Genomic DNA, 18272 nt, shown 5'->3' on the forward strand with positions numbered 1-18272 from the left:
TGTTCAATTTAAAATAAATTAAATAATATAAGTTTAAGTAATTGAGTGATTCTGGATTTCTTATGCATGTTTTTTTTATTGCGCAATATAGGTCTTAAATTTTATTCATAATGGTCTTAAAAAGGTCTTAAAAAGTCTTAAATTTGACTTGGTAAAACCTGCAGATACCCTGGAGTACTAGTTTGAGAGTCAGGTTCTTGAATAGTAGACATCCACTTCTCAACAGTAGAAACAAACATATCAACTTGGATCATTCTTGGTTCATACCAGGTTTTCAGGTCTTCAACTTTGTCCTCTTCACTTAACACTTGTACATATGATTCTTGAAGAGATTTGAATTCAACAAACATCTCATTGAACTTCATCATGTTTCCCTTTACTTCTTCAAGATATTCAGCAGCAGTCATCAAAGAGTTAATAATATTCATTCGTCTTGTAAGGTGTGCCATCTTGCCTGCTCTGGAGGCTTTCAAACGAGCAGCAACCTCATTCAAGTCCTTTTGAGCTGAGCTTGGTGATTGCTCTAGATCAGACTCATCCATTTTGTCTCAAACATGCAAATCTCCTCTTTCCGAAGACAAACTTTTCAAATTTCCTTTGTTTTCACTTTAAAAATCACATTAATTAAAACCTTTGAACTCTTCCATCAAATTAATCATTTCATCCAGTTCAGCAAACTTGAAAGTCTTTCCAATAACATTCAAATTTAACTCAGCATGTTTTTTCCACAAGCACATACCTCTTTGAGAAGTTTCCTTTGTTTGCTGCTTCCAATGCCATGTGGTCTCAAACAGTTCAAACCTCCATTCATGTTCAGTTTTAAGAATCCTCTTCTTCTCAAACCTATTCCATTTTCAAAGCAAGTCTTTTGACATTTTGTAGCGGCAAAACAAGCTTCAAATTTCCAGTTTTGTCTCTTGTTTCTTGGCCACTGTGAGAGGTGATGATGCAATATTTCGGACGCGTGCAAAGTAGTATGAATTGAACCCAAGAGGCGTGTTGATGTTTCTTAACGATAACTAAGGTTTATTAAATCAAAATAAAGATGCATTGTAGCATAAAACAAACAAACAACTGCAAGGCCGCTTTCAGGCTTTCTCCATGTGCACGGTCAAAAGACTGTGTGCTCTTGCACCAGCGCCCCCCTCCTGTCAGGGGTGGCCTATCCTCTTAAACATTTACTTCACCTATAGAGGGCACACACTCAAAGAAATAAACAATTAATAATACAACAACAAAATTATATTTAAATAAACAAATTGATAAAAAATTAAATAAACTAGTAACTATGGCTCCTACACGAGGTATGCAGCAAAGCATTTGTGAAGCCACAACACACACAACCTTGAGGCGGATGGGCTACACCAGCAGAAGACCCCACCGGGGACCACTCATCTCCACTACAAATAGGAAAAAGAGGCGACAATCTGCACAAGCCGACCAAAATTGGCCAGTTGAAGACTGGAGAAATGTTGCCTGGTCTGATGAGTCTCGATTTCTGTTGAGACATTCAGATGGTAGAGTCAGAATTTGGCGTAAACAGAATGAGAACATGGATCCATCATGCCTTGTTCCCACTGTGCAGGCTGGTGGTGGTGGTGTAATGGTGTGGGGGATGTTTTCTTGGCACACTTTAGGCCCCTTAGTGCCAATTGGGCATCGTTTACATCACACAGGACCTGTGTCCCTCAGAAGAGAGTCGGATTGAGACAGACAGAGGGATTCTCTCGAATTAATCTCTTTCCACGGCATTTCTTTAAAGGCGGAGTCGCTTTTCCTGGAATTATCAGCAGCTTTTCCTGTCGTGCTGACTTTACTTAGAGTCTCTCTCTCTCTCTCTCTCTCTCTCTCGCTCTCTCTCTGAGTCTCTCTGAGTCTCCCTCTCTCTCTCTCTCTCTCTCTCTCTCTCTCTCTCTGAGTCTCTCTCTCTCTCTCACTCTCTCTCTGAGTCTCTCTGAGTCTCCCCCCCCCCTCTCTCTCTCTCTCTCTCTCTCTCTCTCTCTCTCTCTCTCTCTCTCTGAGTCTCTGTGTGTTCGTGATGTACAATTCATCAAAGAATCATTCAATTGAGTCGAATCCGTGCATGAACCGGATCACAATACCGCACTCTAAATGACTCGGTTCATGAATCGGTTCGAAACTTTAGGAGCAGCTCTTCCCCTTTTTGCAGTTTATTTATTTTAAACATTAGGATAAATACTGCAGTCATAATATATATATATATATATATATATATATATATATATATATATATATATATATATATATATATATATATATATATATATATATTTTGTTTTGTTTTTGTTTCTCAGAGTTAATTATGAGTGGATCAGTTTAACAATATTTTACTACACGTTTTTTGATAACTGATATTTTTTATAATAATGCAATATTTAGCTGATAATTTGCTGTATAATTGTCACATTTTAGGAAATGCTTCAACGTGCAAAATCTGAAAGATGCAAATAAATTTTACTGAGATGTGGTTCTAGTATTTTTTCTATGTTCTGAATTCATAATTATAATCTGTTCAATTAACTACTTTGCTTTCTTGTAATGCAAAACCATCACAAAATGAAAAGGATGTATGCGTGTTGATGTAAACTAAAACTAAAAGATATTTTATGAAATATGCAGATATTTAAAAAGAGAAATGGTAACATTGGGATGTTTGAGGAAAGCCACGCCGTGATGTTACGTGGGTAACGTGATGACGTAAAAGAATCACTGAATTGCTGATTCACTGAATCGAACTGCTCGAAAGAACCGACTCGTGGAAGTGGGTCGGACTTCCCTCTGTAGTGTGTGTGTGTGTGAGTGAGTGTGTGTGTGTGAGTTGAGCGTCGCACACTGGCAGTGACTTTGGATTAAGCGTGTTTATGGGTGAATGAACCATCTGGAATTCTTGCTCTGGCACAAGAGCTTTTTTTCCGCGTAAAACAATCTTTGTGAAATCTGGACAGAAGTTCTGAAATGGCTGTGAAGCGAGAAGCGACGCGAAATCCATCGGTGGGTGAAACAACTGCGTACCGTAATGCGTGTGTGTGTGTGTGTGTGTGTGTGTCATTAATCTGTGATAATATTCCTCATGCATGTTTACTGTAAATCTTGCATTGTTGCACTCCGAGCGTTTGTGAAGCTCTTCGGAGTTAAAGTGAATTCCTGTGGAAATGAGTCACATTTTGTTCTGTTAAACTGCGATTTTCAGGTCAATGAGTGTTTAACTTAGAGTAACTGAAGATTGTTTTTGGTCTGTTGCTTTTTAACAGTTAAACATTAGTTCCTCCTGATGCTTCGATCAATGCACATAATGATAAACTCAACTTCTGATTGATTATCTGATGGCTTCGTTTAGAGTGGAAATGAGGTGGACAAAGCTGCTTTTTGACCTTTACATAATTCTCATGCATTTGTATAATTTATCATATTGTATTATTGAGCGTTATTGGTTATGTTTTAAAATGTGACATTTGAAATCAGGGCCATATGTGTGAATAATGACTACAGTTGGTCATACCGTTTCAAATCGACCGAATCTTAATTTTTTTTGTTAATATTTCCTCTGTGGTAAGACGAGCATAAATAGTGAATAAAGGCAGAATATGAACCACCTCAGATGTGTATTGACGGAGTAATCTCTGTTGTTGAGGAGGCTCAATGACAGTTTCCACCTGAGATCTGGAGCCGGATTACAGGCGTGTAAAGATGACTTTAGGACCATTTTACTCCTGGAGCCGCATTGAGATCTCCATATCTCTGGGACTGAACCATCGAGGGCCTTTAAAATGGAGAAACCAAAAGAAATGTTTATTAAGAACCAGAATCTAGAAGGATGTTAAGATATCTTTAATACTTCTGGAGTTACAGGCATGCAAACTCAAGGCGAAGAGCCTCCAGAAGTGCTTATCCCCCATGTTTGAGCGCTCACCGTTGGCATATAATGACACTCAGATTGATAAAGTCAACAGATTTCACTAATAGATCTGCCAATCTCTGTGTGAGAAGAAAATAATGATGCTGCCATCTTTCTGAAGTCATCTTTACACGCCTGTAATCCGGCTCCAGATCTCAGGTGGAAACTGTCATTGAGCCTCCTCTACAGAACAGAGATTACTCCGTCAATACACATCTGAGATGGTTCATATTCTGCCTTTATTCACTATTTATGCTCGTCTCACTATAGAAAAATATGAACAAAATCTAAAATTTGATCGAGGAGCTCTAGTTGAGGTATGTGTTGTCCATAAAAACTAATATTACAATAACTTATTTAGTTTCAGATTCCTCACATACAAACTAAGGTCATTGTTTACAGCAGCCAAACTGTGTCTGTGCTCATTTCTACAGATATGTATTAACTTCTAACAATTGTTCTTTTGTGTCCAGTTGCTCCGACATTAATTAGTGCATCTTCAGTAACGAGCTTCAGTTTCTGTTCACACATAATGAGTGGATGAAGAGGGTTTGGCGTGATGGCCAACCGTACATCTGCTCAGGAACAAAGCTTTAGTGTGTGCTTCTGCTCCAATGAGCACTCTCTGAGGAGATCATATTATAATATTACACAATCAGAAGCACAATGCAAACGGGCCTGGCTCTAATGACGTGTGCGAATGGGGCTGTGCGATATTGAAGAAGCATGCGATATCCAGTGTTGGGTGTTATTAGTTAATAAGTAATTAGTTACTGTACTTTAATTACTTTTCCCTTGAAAAAGTAAAGTAAGGGATTACTCTTGTTTTTTCGGTAATTTAATTACAGTTACTTCTGATGTAAATACTAAATATAATTATATATAATACAATAGTGGACTTAACATCAACATTTAAAGTCTAACTTTAAAATGCATGTTTTTATGTCTCCTCACATTTGTAATACTTTGGTCAGTTAATAAGAGTAATTTATGTATTTTTATATTATTTATTTGAATGAATTAAAAGAGCCGTTTCATGTCTAACCTTGAATCGCTTAACTTGAGGTTGATATAGGATTTAGAAAGTAATTAGTAATTAAATACTTTTTGGAGAGAGTAATTTGTGCAGTAATCTTATTACACTATTGAAGATGTAATTCGTAACTAGTACTTTTTTAGAGTAACTTACCCAACACTGGCGATATCTTATTAAATAATGCGATATGCGATACGATATTGCAATTAGTGTGTAAAATCTATTTCAATTATATTAAAATAATTATTTAAAAAACTGAGAATGAAACCATTTGTGTTTCATATTCTTTCTGGGAAAAGAAAGCATCGCTACAACTTCTGAAAGTGACATTTGTGTCACAAATTGTTCACGTTTCGGTGCGTGTGTCAAGGAGCGCGAGACTGCAAATGATTGTTTTTCGCAAATTACTGCGTCTAATAACTCTTTTTAACGTCAAGCAAGTCCCATAAGTAACAGTAATGTGCCCAGTCTATCTTCAGCCCAATGTGTGACCTAAAGTGGACACTTTCACAATGTTGAAGTAGCCTGTTAAAATCATTCAGATATTGCGAGCCATTGCGATATGTACATTTCGATAATTTCGATATATTGCACAGCCCTAGTGCGAATATTCACTGTGTTCGCTTTCACGGCCGTTTAACACTTCAGGAAGTATCAGCTTATTTCAGGCGTTTCTCCCAGCATTCCCATGTGGGAAATAAAACTACACAAGTTAAAGTGCTCCAAAAATGATAAAGTTGGTTTCTTCAAAGTTAGGTTTTTGTTGTTTGTAATATCTCAACTTTTTTTTTTACTCCACAATGCTAGAGGAGTTTTAGGTGAACATTTTAGGTTTGCTCCCGCTAGAGATAATCGGTTCAAAAGTTGGGGTAATTTTTAATGTGCCCTTTTATTATGGGATTTAAAAGGTTGCTAATTAATGTACATTTCCTGAAGAAAATGTTAGTGGTGCTTAATGTGGCAAAACCAATGTCATTTCCTCTCTCAAGACCCATAAAGGCACTAAAGACGTCGTTACAAAGCCCATCTCACTACAGCGGCTCTACAATCATTGATGAAGAGGCCAGAATAGAGTTAGTGCGCAAAAACACTAAATAACGACTTATATAGAGATGGCCGATTTCAGAACAAAGCTTCGAACCGTTATGAGTCAGTGAATCGACTCATGATTCGAACCGTTATGAGTCAGTGAATCGGCTCATGATTCGGATCGCCAAAGTCTCGTGATTTCAGCAGATTGACTCGTGATCCGAATCATGAGTCGATTCACTGACTCATAACGGTTCGAATCATGAGTCGATTCACTGACTCATAACGGTTCGAATCATGAGTCGATTCACTGACTCATAACGGTTCGAAGCTTTGTTCTGAAATCGGCCATCACTATATAAGTCGTTATTTAGTGTTTTTGCGCACTAACTCTATTCTGGCCTCTTCATCAATGATTGTAGAGCCGCTGTAGTGAGATGGGCTTTGTAACGACGTCTTTAGTGCCTTTATGGGTCTTGAGAGAGGAAATGACATTGGTGTCAATGAAGGCCTTTCTGAGCCATCGGATTTCAACACTAATATCTTCATCTGTGTGTGAAGATGAGCGGAGGTCTGACGGGTGGCCAACCACAGGAGGAATTAATCACACAATGCACATTACTGGCTGAACTAACCCTTTAATCGGTCTTTATTGGACTGATCCGTCCAGTAAGATTTAATGAGAAATGTTGAGCTCTCTTCCGAAACGCTTTAACTCCGGAGGAACACTGGAGAGAGTTCCAGAATAAAGATCTCTCTCTTTTGCTTTTCCTACAGCTTATGATAATCAAATATTAATGAGTCATGAAAGCTTTGAGTGTTATGTGAGGCGGAATACACCACCGCTCAAAAACCGGAGGTCTCAGCAATCATAACTCCATATTAAAGCAGTGAAATATTCCTCCAGTGTAGATCATCTGTTCTCCGTGTGAATATACAGTAAAGTGTGGTTTATTCCTTAGTGTTGTAGTAATCGAGGCCGGTCTTAAGACCATTTTGTGAAGGTTTTGGTCTTATCTTGGACTTGGTTTAACTGGTGCATTGTCTGATTTAACATCATTAATGTGATGTGATGTGATGTGATGTAAAACTTGCTGCTTAAAATCAAATGCAATCAATAACTTCTTTATGTGATTTATTGTTTTATGTGCTGCCGGGTTCAAAAGCAACACAGCACTGTCTCAAAAATGCCCACAAAAATCAGGATTTCGTTTTTTTATAAAACACACACTGCAAAAAAAGCTTTTCTTACTCAGTATTTTTGTCTTGTTTCTAGTCCAAACATCTAAAAATTCTTAAAACAAGAAGTATTTACTAGACAAGCAAAAGTAATTGTCTTGTTTTGGGGAAAATAACTCAAAATGAAGAGAGTTTTTGCTTAAAATAAGATAAATAATCTGCCAATGGGGTGAGAAAAGTACGGCCCCACTTTATATTATCTGGCCTTAAGTACTTACATTAAAAAATGAGTACAATGTACTGTGTTCATATTGTATTGCAAAACACTTTTGCTGATATTGAGGTGGGATATACGGGTAAAATTAAGCACAGGTGTGTGTGTGTGAGGGAGTTTAAGGGTAGAGTTAGGGTCAGGTGTGGTGTGTGTGAGTGAGTTTAAGGGTAGGGTCAGGGTCAGGTGTGTGTGTGTGTGAGTTTAAGGGTAGGGTCAGGTGTGTGTGTGAGTTTAAGGGTAGGGTCAGGGTCAGGTGTGTGTGTGTGTGAGTTTAAGGGTAGAGTTAGGGTCAGGTGTGTGTGTGTGAGTGAGTTTAAGGGTAGGGTCAGGGTCAGGTGTGTGTGTGTGTGAGTTTAAGGGTAGGGTCAGGTGTGTGTGTGTGTGTGTGAGTTTAAGGGTAGGGTCAGGGTCAGGTGTGTGTGTGTGTGTGTGAGAGTTTAAGGGTAGGGTCAGGGTCAGGTGTGTGTGTGTGTGAGTTTAAGGGTTGGGTCAGGTGTGTGTGTGTGTGAGTTTAAGGGTAGGGTCAGGGTCAGGTGTGTGTGTGTGTGTGAGTTTAAGGGTAGGGTAAGGGTCAGGTGTGTGTGTGTGTGAGTTTAAGGGTAGGGTCAGGGTCAGGTGTGTGTGTGTGTGTGAGTTTAAGGGTAGGGTCAGGTGTGTGTGTGTGTGTGAGTTTAAGGGTAGGGTCAGGGTCAGGTGTGTGTGTGTGTGTGTGAGAGTTTAAGGGTAGGGTCAGGGTCAGGTGTGTGTGTGTGTGAGTTTAAGGGTTGGGTCAGGTGTGTGTGTGTGTGAGTTTAAGGGTAGGGTCAGGGTCAGGTGTGTGTGTGTGTGTGAGTTTAAGGGTAGGGTAAGGGTCAGGTGTGTGTGTGTGTGAGTTTAAGGGTAGGGTCAGGGTCAGGTGTGTGTGTGTGTGTGAGTTTAAGGGTAGGGTCAGGTGTGTGTGTGTGTGTGAGTTTAAGGGTAGGGTCAGGGTCAGGTGTGTGTGTGTGTGTGTGAGAGTTTAAGGGTAGGGTCAGGGTCAGGTGTGTGTGTGTGTGAGTTTAAGGGTAGAGTTAGGGTCAGGTGTGTGTGTGTGAGTGAGTTTAAGGGTAGGGTCAGGGTCAGGTGTGTGTGTGTGTGAGTTTAAGGGTAGGGTCAGGTGTGTGTGTGTGTGTGTGAGTTTAAGGGTAGGGTCAGGGTCAGGTGTGTGTGTGTGTGTGTGAGAGTTTAAGGGTAGGGTCAGGGTCAGGTGTGTGTGTGTGTGAGTTTAAGGGTTGGGTCAGGTGTGTGTGTGTGTGAGTTTAAGGGTAGGGTCAGGGTCAGGTGTGTGTGTGTGTGTGAGTTTAAGGGTAGGGTAAGGGTCAGGTGTGTGTGTGTGTGAGTTTAAGGGTAGGGTCAGGGTCAGGTGTGTGTGTGTGTGTGAGTTTAAGGGTAGGGTCAGGTGTGTGTGTGTGTGTGAGTTTAAGGGTAGGGTCAGGGTCAGGTGTGTGTGTGTGTGTGTGAGAGTTTAAGGGTAGGGTCAGGGTCAGGTGTGTGTGTGTGTGAGTTTAAGGGTTGGGTCAGGTGTGTGTGTGTGTGTGAGTTTAAGGGTAGGGTCAGGGTCAGGTGTGTGTGTGTGTGTGAGTTTAAGGGTAGGGTAAGGGTCAGGTGTGTGTGTGTGTGAGTTTAAGGGTAGGGTCAGGGTCAGGTGTGTGTGTGTGTGTGTGAGTTTAAGGGTAGGGTCAGGTGTGTGTGTGTGAGTGAGTTTAAGGGTAGGGTCAGGTGTGTGTGTGTGAGTGAGTTTAAGGGTAGGGTCAGGGTCAGGTGTGTGTGTGTGTGAGTTTAAGGGTAGGGTCAGGGTCAGGTGTGTGTGTGTGTGTGTGTGTGAGTTTAAGGGTAGGGTTAGGGTCAGGTGTGTGTGTGTGTGTGAGTTTAAGGGTAGGGTCAGGTGTGGTGTGTGTGTGAGTTTAAGGGTAGGGTTAGGTGTGTGTGTGTGTGTGTGTGTGTGAGTTTAAGGGTAGGGTTAGGGTTAGGTGTGTGTGTGTGTGTGAGTTTAAGGGTAGAGTTAGGGTCAGGTGTGTGTGTGTGTGTGTGTGAGTTTAAGGGTAGAGTTAGGCACAGGTGTGTGTGTGTGTGTGAGTTTAAGGGTTGGGTTAGGGTCAGGTGTGTGTGTGTGTGTGTGTGAGTTTAAGGGTAGGGTTAGGGTCAGGTGTGTGTGTGTGTGAGTTTAAGGGTAGGGTTAGGGTCAGGTGTGTGTGTGTGTGAGTTTAAGGGTAGGGTTAGGGACAGGTGTGGTGTGTGTGTGAGTTTAAGGGTAGAGTTAGGGTCAGGTGTGGTGTGTGTGTGTGAGTTTAAGGGTTGGGTTAGGGACAGGTGTGGTGTGTGTGTGAGTTTAAGGGTAGAGTTAGGGTCAGGTGTGTGTGTGAGTTTAAGGGTAGGGTCAGGGTCAGGTGTGTGTGTGTGTGTGAGTTTAAGGGTAGAGTTAGGCACAGGTGTGTGTGTGTGTGTGAGTTTAAGGGTTGGGTTAGGGACAGGTGTGGTGTGTGTGTGAGTTTAAGGGTAGAGTTAGGCACAGGTGTGTGTGTGTGTGTGAGTTTAAGGGTTGGGTTAGGGTCAGGTGTGTGTGTGTGTGAGTTTAAGGGTAGGGTTAGGGTCAGGTGTGTGTGTGTGTGAGTTTAAGGGTAGGGTTAGGGTCAGGTGTGTGTGTGTGTGTGAGTTTAAGGGTAGGGTTAGGGTCAGGTGTGTGTGTGTGTGTGAGTTTAAGGGTAGGGTCAGGGTCAGGTGTGTGTGTGTGTGTGAGTTTAAGGGTAGAGTTAGGCACAGGTGTGTGTGTGTGTGTGAGTTTAAGGGTTGGGTTAGGGTCAGGTGTGTGTGTGTGTGAGTTTAAGGGTAGGGTTAGGGTCAGGTGTGTGTGTGTGTGAGTTTAAGGGTAGGGTTAGGGACAGGTGTGGTGTGTGTGTGAGTTTAAGGGTAGAGTTAGGGTCAGGTGTGGTGTGTGTGTGTGAGTTTAAGGGTTGGGTTAGGGACAGGTGTGGTGTGTGTGTGAGTTTAAGGGTAGAGTTAGGGTCAGGTGTGTGTGTGAGTTTAAGGGTAGGGTCAGGGTCAGGTGTGTGTGTGTGTGTGAGTTTAAGGGTAGAGTTAGGCACAGGTGTGGTGTGTGTGTGAGTTTAAGGGTAGGGTTAGGGACAGGTGTGGTGTGTGTGTGAGTTTAAGGGTAGAGTTAGGGTCAGGTGTGGTGTGTGTGTGTGAGTTTAAGGGTTGGGTTAGGGTCAGGTGTGTGTGTGTGTGAGTTTAAGGGTTGGGTTAGGGTCAGGTGTGGTGTGTGTGTGTGAGTTTAAGGGTTGGGTTAGGGTCAGGTGTGTGTGTGTGTGAGTTTAAGGGTTGGGTTAGGGTCAGGTGTGGTGTGTGTGTGTGAGTTTAAGGGTAGGGTTAGGGTCAGGTGTGTGTGTGTGTGAGTTTAAGGGTAGGGTTAGGGTCAGGTGTGTGTGTGTGTGTGTGAGTTTAAGGGTAGGGTTAGGGACAGGTGTGGTGTGTGTGTGAGTTTAAGGGTAGAGTTAGGCACAGGTGTGTGTGTGTGTGTGAGTTTAAGGGTTGGGTTAGGGACAGGTGTGGTGTGTGTGTGAGTTTAAGGGTAGAGTTAGGCACAGGTGTGGTGTGTGTGTGAGTTTAAGGGTAGGGTTAGGGACAGGTGTGGTGTGTGTGTGAGTTTAAGGGTAGAGTTAGGGTCAGGTGTGGTGTGTGTGTGTGAGTTTAAGGGTTGGGTTAGGGTCAGGTGTGTGTGTGTGTGTGAGTTTAAGGGTAGGGTCAGGTGTGGTGTGTGTGTGAGTTTAAGGGTAGGGTTAGGTGTGTGTGTGTGTGTGTGTGTGTGAGTTTAAGGGTAGGGTTAGGGTTAGGTGTGTGTGTGTGTGTGAGTTTAAGGGTAGAGTTAGGGTCAGGTGTGTGTGTGTGTGTGTGTGAGTTTAAGGGTAGAGTTAGGCACAGGTGTGTGTGTGTGTGTGTGAGTTTAAGGGTTGGGTTAGGGTCAGGTGTGTGTGTGTGTGTGTGTGAGTTTAAGGGTAGGGTTAGGGTCAGGTGTGTGTGTGTGTGAGTTTAAGGGTAGGGTTAGGGTCAGGTGTGTGTGTGTGTGAGTTTAAGGGTAGGGTTAGGGACAGGTGTGGTGTGTGTGTGAGTTTAAGGGTAGAGTTAGGGTCAGGTGTGGTGTGTGTGTGTGAGTTTAAGGGTTGGGTTAGGGACAGGTGTGGTGTGTGTGTGAGTTTAAGGGTAGAGTTAGGGTCAGGTGTGTGTGTGAGTTTAAGGGTAGGGTCAGGGTCAGGTGTGTGTGTGTGTGTGAGTTTAAGGGTAGAGTTAGGCACAGGTGTGTGTGTGTGTGTGAGTTTAAGGGTTGGGTTAGGGACAGGTGTGGTGTGTGTGTGAGTTTAAGGGTAGAGTTAGGCACAGGTGTGTGTGTGTGTGTGAGTTTAAGGGTTGGGTTAGGGTCAGGTGTGTGTGTGTGTGAGTTTAAGGGTAGGGTTAGGGTCAGGTGTGTGTGTGTGTGAGTTTAAGGGTAGGGTTAGGGTCAGGTGTGTGTGTGTGTGTGAGTTTAAGGGTAGGGTTAGGGTCAGGTGTGTGTGTGTGTGTGAGTTTAAGGGTAGGGTCAGGGTCAGGTGTGTGTGTGTGTGTGAGTTTAAGGGTAGAGTTAGGCACAGGTGTGTGTGTGTGTGTGAGTTTAAGGGTTGGGTTAGGGTCAGGTGTGTGTGTGTGTGAGTTTAAGGGTAGGGTTAGGGTCAGGTGTGTGTGTGTGTGAGTTTAAGGGTAGGGTTAGGGACAGGTGTGGTGTGTGTGTGAGTTTAAGGGTAGAGTTAGGGTCAGGTGTGGTGTGTGTGTGTGAGTTTAAGGGTTGGGTTAGGGACAGGTGTGGTGTGTGTGTGAGTTTAAGGGTAGAGTTAGGGTCAGGTGTGTGTGTGAGTTTAAGGGTAGGGTCAGGGTCAGGTGTGTGTGTGTGTGTGAGTTTAAGGGTAGAGTTAGGCACAGGTGTGGTGTGTGTGTGAGTTTAAGGGTAGGGTTAGGGACAGGTGTGGTGTGTGTGTGAGTTTAAGGGTAGAGTTAGGGTCAGGTGTGGTGTGTGTGTGTGAGTTTAAGGGTTGGGTTAGGGTCAGGTGTGTGTGTGTGTGAGTTTAAGGGTTGGGTTAGGGTCAGGTGTGGTGTGTGTGTGTGAGTTTAAGGGTTGGGTTAGGGTCAGGTGTGTGTGTGTGTGAGTTTAAGGGTTGGGTTAGGGTCAGGTGTGGTGTGTGTGTGTGAGTTTAAGGGTAGGGTTAGGGTCAGGTGTGTGTGTGTGTGAGTTTAAGGGTAGGGTTAGGGTCAGGTGTGTGTGTGTGTGTGTGAGTTTAAGGGTAGGGTTAGGGACAGGTGTGGTGTGTGTGTGAGTTTAAGGGTAGAGTTAGGCACAGGTGTGTGTGTGTGTGTGAGTTTAAGGGTTGGGTTAGGGACAGGTGTGGTGTGTGTGTGAGTTTAAGGGTAGAGTTAGGCACAGGTGTGGTGTGTGTGTGAGTTTAAGGGTAGGGTTAGGGACAGGTGTGGTGTGTGTGTGAGTTTAAGGGTAGAGTTAGGGTCAGGTGTGGTGTGTGTGTGTGTGAGTTTAAGGGTTGGGTTAGGGTCAGGTGTGTGTGTGTGTGAGTTTAAGGGTAGGGTTAGGGTCAGGTGTGTGTGTGTGTGAGTTTAAGGGTTGGGTTAGGGTCAGGTGTGTGTGTGTGTGTGTGTGTGAGTGTGTGAGTTTAAGGGTTGGGTTAGGGTCAGGTGTGTGTGTGTGAGTTTAAGGGTAGGGTTAGGGTCAGGTGTGTGTGTGTGTAAGTTTAAGGGTAGGGTTAGGGTCAGGTGTGTGTGTGTGTGAGTTTAAGGGTAGAGTTAGGGTCAGGTGTGTGTGTGTTTGAGTTTAAGGGTAGGGTTAGGGTCAGGTGTGTGTGTGTGAGTTTAAGGGTAGGGTTAGGGTCAGGTGTGTGTGTGTGTAAGTTTAAGGGTAGGGTTAGGGTCAGGTGTGTGTGTGTGTGAGTTTAAGGGTAGAGTTAGGGTCAGGTGTGTGTGTGTGTGTGAGTTTAAGGGTAGAGTTAGGGACAGGTGTGTGTGTGTGTGTGAGTTTAAGGGTAGAGTTAGGGTCAGGTGTGTGTGTGTGTGAGTTTAAGGGTAGGGTTAGGGTCAGGTGTGTGTGTGTGTAAGTTTAAGGGTAGGGTTAGGGTCAGGTGTGTGTGTGTGTGAGTTTAAGGGTAGAGTTAGGGTCAGGTGTGTGTGTGTGTGTGAGTTTAAGGGTAGGGTTAGGGTCAGGTGTGTGTGTGTGTGTGAGTTTAAGGGTAGAGTTAGGGTCAGGTGTGTGTGTGTGTGTGAGTTTAAGGGTAGGGTTAGGGTCAGGTGTGTGTGTGTGTGTGAGTTTAAGGGTAGGGTTAGGGTCAGGTGTGTGTGTGTGTGTGAGTTTAAGGGTAGAGTTAGGGACAGGTGTGTGTGTGTGTGAGTTTAAGGGTAGAGTTAGGCACAGGTGTGTGTGTGTGTGAGTTTAAGGGTAGAGTTAGGCACAGGTGTGTGTGTGTGTGAGTTTAAGGGTAGGGTTAGGTGTAAGGGAACAGCCAAAAGTGTAATTATAAATGTAACTACAGAAGTTAATTACAGACGTAATTATATGCAGGTTATTTAAAAAATGCAAGTACAGTGTAAAAACATGTATATACACAATCCGGTTGTTAAGGCTGACGTCACGCCGCAGCGCTTCCGGGTCCAAACACTCTATCTTATACCACAAGAAAAACTACAAACGGTGCTAATACACACACAATCTGGTGTAACACTACAACAAAAGTTTTAATAATAGCCTTTTTCTCCAAACCAAAATTCCAGATGGCCAGACAGTGATTCATCTTTTATAAATCGGTGAAATATTAATGTCTGTAACGCTGTGACCACAGAGACTGTTGTGTAGACTGTAAGTATTTAAAATGTTTAACTTTTTTAATTGTTTGATGTTTAATATGAAAAAATAGCGCTCATATACGGCCGTCGATGGCCTTCTCAAGTGAAACGAGTTGAGGCTTGGACCCAGAAACGGCGCTCCTTACTTAACAAGCGGATAAGCGCGCTGTATCAAATGATTAATTCAGATGTTAGTACATAGTAGTTAAGGCCACCTAATATAACACGGGTCCAAAAATAATCTTATTTCTGTTTGGGACAGAAACGAGAAACAAGATAATTTTTCTCATCCCATTGGTAGATTGGCATTTTGATGTTGGCAATGTTGATTTTATTTTTACGAAAACAAGGAAAATTTTGATTTAACTGATCTAGTAAATGCATGTTGATTTAAGAATTGTTAGATATTTAGACTAGAAAGAAGACAAAAATACTGAGTAAGAAGAGCATTTTGTGCAGTGTAAAAGTGTAATGTGTGTGTGTCGGCAGACGGCTGTCCGGCTTCCCTGGGTTTGGCAGACGTCCCCATCTCTTCACTGAAGATGGACACTCTGGAGTCGGAGCTGACGTGCCCAATCTGCCTGGAGCTCTTCGAGGACCCTCTTCTGCTGCCCTGCGCCCACAGCCTGTGCTTCAGCTGCGCTCACCGAATCCTGGTGTCCCATCGCAGCCCACCGGACGAATCTGGCACACCCTGCTCCGCCTTCCAGTGCCCCACCTGCCGATATGCCATCTCCCTGGACCAGCAGGGCCTAGACGGGCTCAAGCGGAACCTCACCCTCCAGAACATCATCGAGCGCTTCCAAAAGGCTTCTCCGACCGAGATCGTGGATGCCAGATCTGGCATGAGTTCAGTGCAGTGCCAGTTTTGCGAGCAGGATCCGCCGCAGGAGGCGGTGAAGACCTGCGTGACCTGCGAGGTCTCCTACTGCCAGGAGTGCCTGAGGGCCACTCACCCAAATAAGAAGCCCTTTACGGGCCACCGGCTGACGGAGCCCGTGCCTGATTCGCGGCTGCGAGGTTTGGCCTGTCCGGAGCATGGAGAGGAAAAGGTTAACATGTACTGTGTGACGGATGAGCAGCTCATCTGCTCTCTGTGCAAACTGGTCGGCCTTCACCGCGAGCATCAGGTGGCGGCGCTGGGAGAAAGATTCGACAAGCTCAAGGTAATTAACTGGCTTAAAAACATTTTTGGTGGGGGAAAATACTAGCGTGCCTAAAGTAGGGATGTTTGACCGATGGTTGACCCTATCAACGTTAACCAATCAAGGTTGTCGTTTAAAAAAAAAAAGTGATATACGTAAATGTCTGTCGCCTTTGGCTTGGCTTGCTCAGTTGGGGACACTAACATTATGATCAAACTTATTCAACTAAATATACAGATAAAATGTATGATTTCGGTCTTATTTAATTCTATAAACTATAATACTGATCTGCCAACATTGTCTCTCTATGATAAATTAAAATAAGCTGATAACATCACTGTTTACTCCAGAACGACTGTACAGCCCAATCTAATTCTGCTGCAGTATTGTCCTGTTTATCACTGATATGGGCTCAAAATCCCGCCAATTGAATTGCAGTCAAGCATAAAAAAATAATAAGCACGAATCAAAATTTTAAAAACACATGTGAAAATATAACGCACAAAACTGAAAAATCAATGCCGAATCACAAACAATGCGGTCATAGAAATACAAATAATAAGAGTGAGTCAAACATTTAAACAAGTTTAAAATGATATAACTCAAAACTGAATCATGAATTCAAAATGATCTGAGTCGCACACAAAATCATGTTTTCTGCTCTTATCTTCATGTTTTGTATGTCTGTGCTCTTTTCTCCTTTGCTCTTGTTTCCACATTCTGCGCTTGCGTTTCCAAATGTTGCAGTTTGAGTTTCATGTAAATCAGGGGCGGGTCTTAGCATCACCATTGGTCCACTAGCTCTAGATGGACAGCTCATCCCGTAGCCAATCAGTCGAAGAGGGAAGCTGACGTCACAGAGACTCGTCTCGTGCCGCTCAGTTCAGCCAGCCGCTGTTGACTTCAGCCTCGAGTATAACGCGCTCTCTATCACTGTATCGGCAAGGAAAGGCATTATTTTATTGTTATGAATATAATCTTAGGAATCTATTATTTTATTTACATGGCTGGGTGCTTGGCCAGTTCAGCCAGCCGAGTTCTCCAACACCAGTGGTGGAGGAAGTACTGAATCTCTGTCATTAAATCAGTGTGTCACAGGGAAAAATTAACAAAATCTACATATAAATTCATATAATTTTTGTGTAAATTCTGAGTAATGACTATGTAATTTCAGTGCATATGCCATTAATGAAACTGGAATAGGCCTATTCATTTAAATGAGTATATAAAAATGAAAACAGAGTTTGTACTTCATTCATTTTTATTTCCTGTCGCTGTATATACTCGTTTATTGTATAGGACAGTGTAAACAGCTCAATAACCCTTTTATTTAAATAGGTTTAAGAGAATGCTTTCTGTAGTTGAACTGAGCGGCCAGCCAAGCGTCAGTAATGCTGCCTTCATATGCTATCAGACATTTTTAGAATTCTGACTTCTGAAGCCGTGATTAGGAGATCATTGCATTCAAGTTTCAAAATGTGCAATTTTTACCTAGGAAACTCCGAGAGCATGTGAAGGCAGCAAAAGCACCCAGCCATGATCATTTGACCCCCCTAAAACATCTATAAAAAATAATAGATTCCTAAGATTATATTCATAACAATAAAATAATGCCTTTCCTTGCCGATACAGTGATAGAGAGCGCGTTATACTCGAGGCTGAAGTCAACAGCGGCTGGCTGAACTGAGCGGCACGAGACGAGTCTCTGTGACGTCAGCTTCCCTCTTCGACTGATTGGCTACGGGATGAGCTGTCCATCTAGAGCTAGTGGACCAATGGTGATGCTAAGACCCGCCCCTGATTTACATGAAACTCAAACTGCAACATTTGGAAACGCAAGCGCAGAATGTGGAAACAAGAGCAAAGGAGAAAAGAGCACAGACATACAAAACATGAAGATAAGAGCAGAAAACATGATTTTGTGTGCGACTCAGATCATTTTGAATTCATGATTCAGTTTTGAGCTATATCATTTTAAACTTGTTTAAATGTTTGACTCACTCTTATTATTTGTATTTCTATGACCGCATTGTTTGTGATTCGGCATTGATTTTTCAGTTTTGTGCGTTATATTTTCACATGTGTTTTTAAAATTTTGATTCGTGCTTATTATTTTTTTATGCTTGACTGCAATTCAATTGGCGGGATTTTGAGCCCATACACTGAAGCTGCTCTGACACAATCGGCGTTGGTGAAGAGCGATATAAATAAAGATGATTGAAAGTTGGTTAATCTCCTGAGAAACGCCACGCCTGGCCAAGGCTGATGTTGAGTGAATAGCTTGTGACATCAACTGGACATTTCGTCTCCTTTGTTTCCTTGTGTGTGATTGGTTGAAGCCGTTTTTGTCGCCGCTAGAGTAAAAAAAAAAATCGACATTGAAACGCAAAAAATAAATGCTGTTTTTTCGCCGCAGCACATTCGCGTTCGGTGTGGAAGCTCATTACACACACAGCTGATCAAAAAATAAAACCATCGCGTGAATTATTCGCACGTCAAAAACGCGTCCAGTGTGAACGGGCCTTACGGGTTCACACTGGTCATGTGTGGTTGGATTAAAGCGACCCCTGGTGCGATTGCTCGGTTAGTGCAGTTCATTTGAACACATGTGAACGCTGCCATCCGAACCAAACCAGCGGACCGAGAGCGCTATAAAGATGAGTCTCGGCCCGTTTCCAAACGAACTGTAGTGCGGTTCGACTGATATATGAACGCAACACGGACCAAAGACATGTAGACGGACCAAAAACCGGACGTAATGTCACGAGATGAGACGCAGAGTCAGCTGATTTGGCGACGCGGAAAGAT

The 18272-nt window shown here is 43.0% G+C and overlaps 1 protein-coding gene across 2 annotated transcripts in view; it reads left to right on the forward strand.

Annotated features, from left to right (window-relative positions):
* mid1 (midline 1) overlaps nucleotides 1-18272 on the forward strand; it is a 54589-nt gene that overhangs the window by 12077 nt on the left and 24240 nt on the right. The window contains exons 1-2 of one of the 2 annotated variants that reach the window (XM_067445140.1): nucleotides 2811-3012; nucleotides 14809-15485. In XM_067445140.1, coding sequence (XP_067301241.1) covers nucleotides 14862-15485 — 624 coding nt within the window. In that variant the 5' untranslated portion in view covers nucleotides 2811-3012; nucleotides 14809-14861. Of the gene's footprint in view, nucleotides 1-2810; nucleotides 3013-14808; nucleotides 15486-18272 lie in introns of those variants that run through there. The other variant, XM_067445141.1, reaches the window with a different exon arrangement.

Source organism: Pseudorasbora parva, chromosome 5, assembly GCF_024679245.1.
Source record: "Pseudorasbora parva isolate DD20220531a chromosome 5, ASM2467924v1, whole genome shotgun sequence".
NCBI lineage: Eukaryota > Metazoa > Chordata > Actinopteri > Cypriniformes > Gobionidae > Pseudorasbora > Pseudorasbora parva.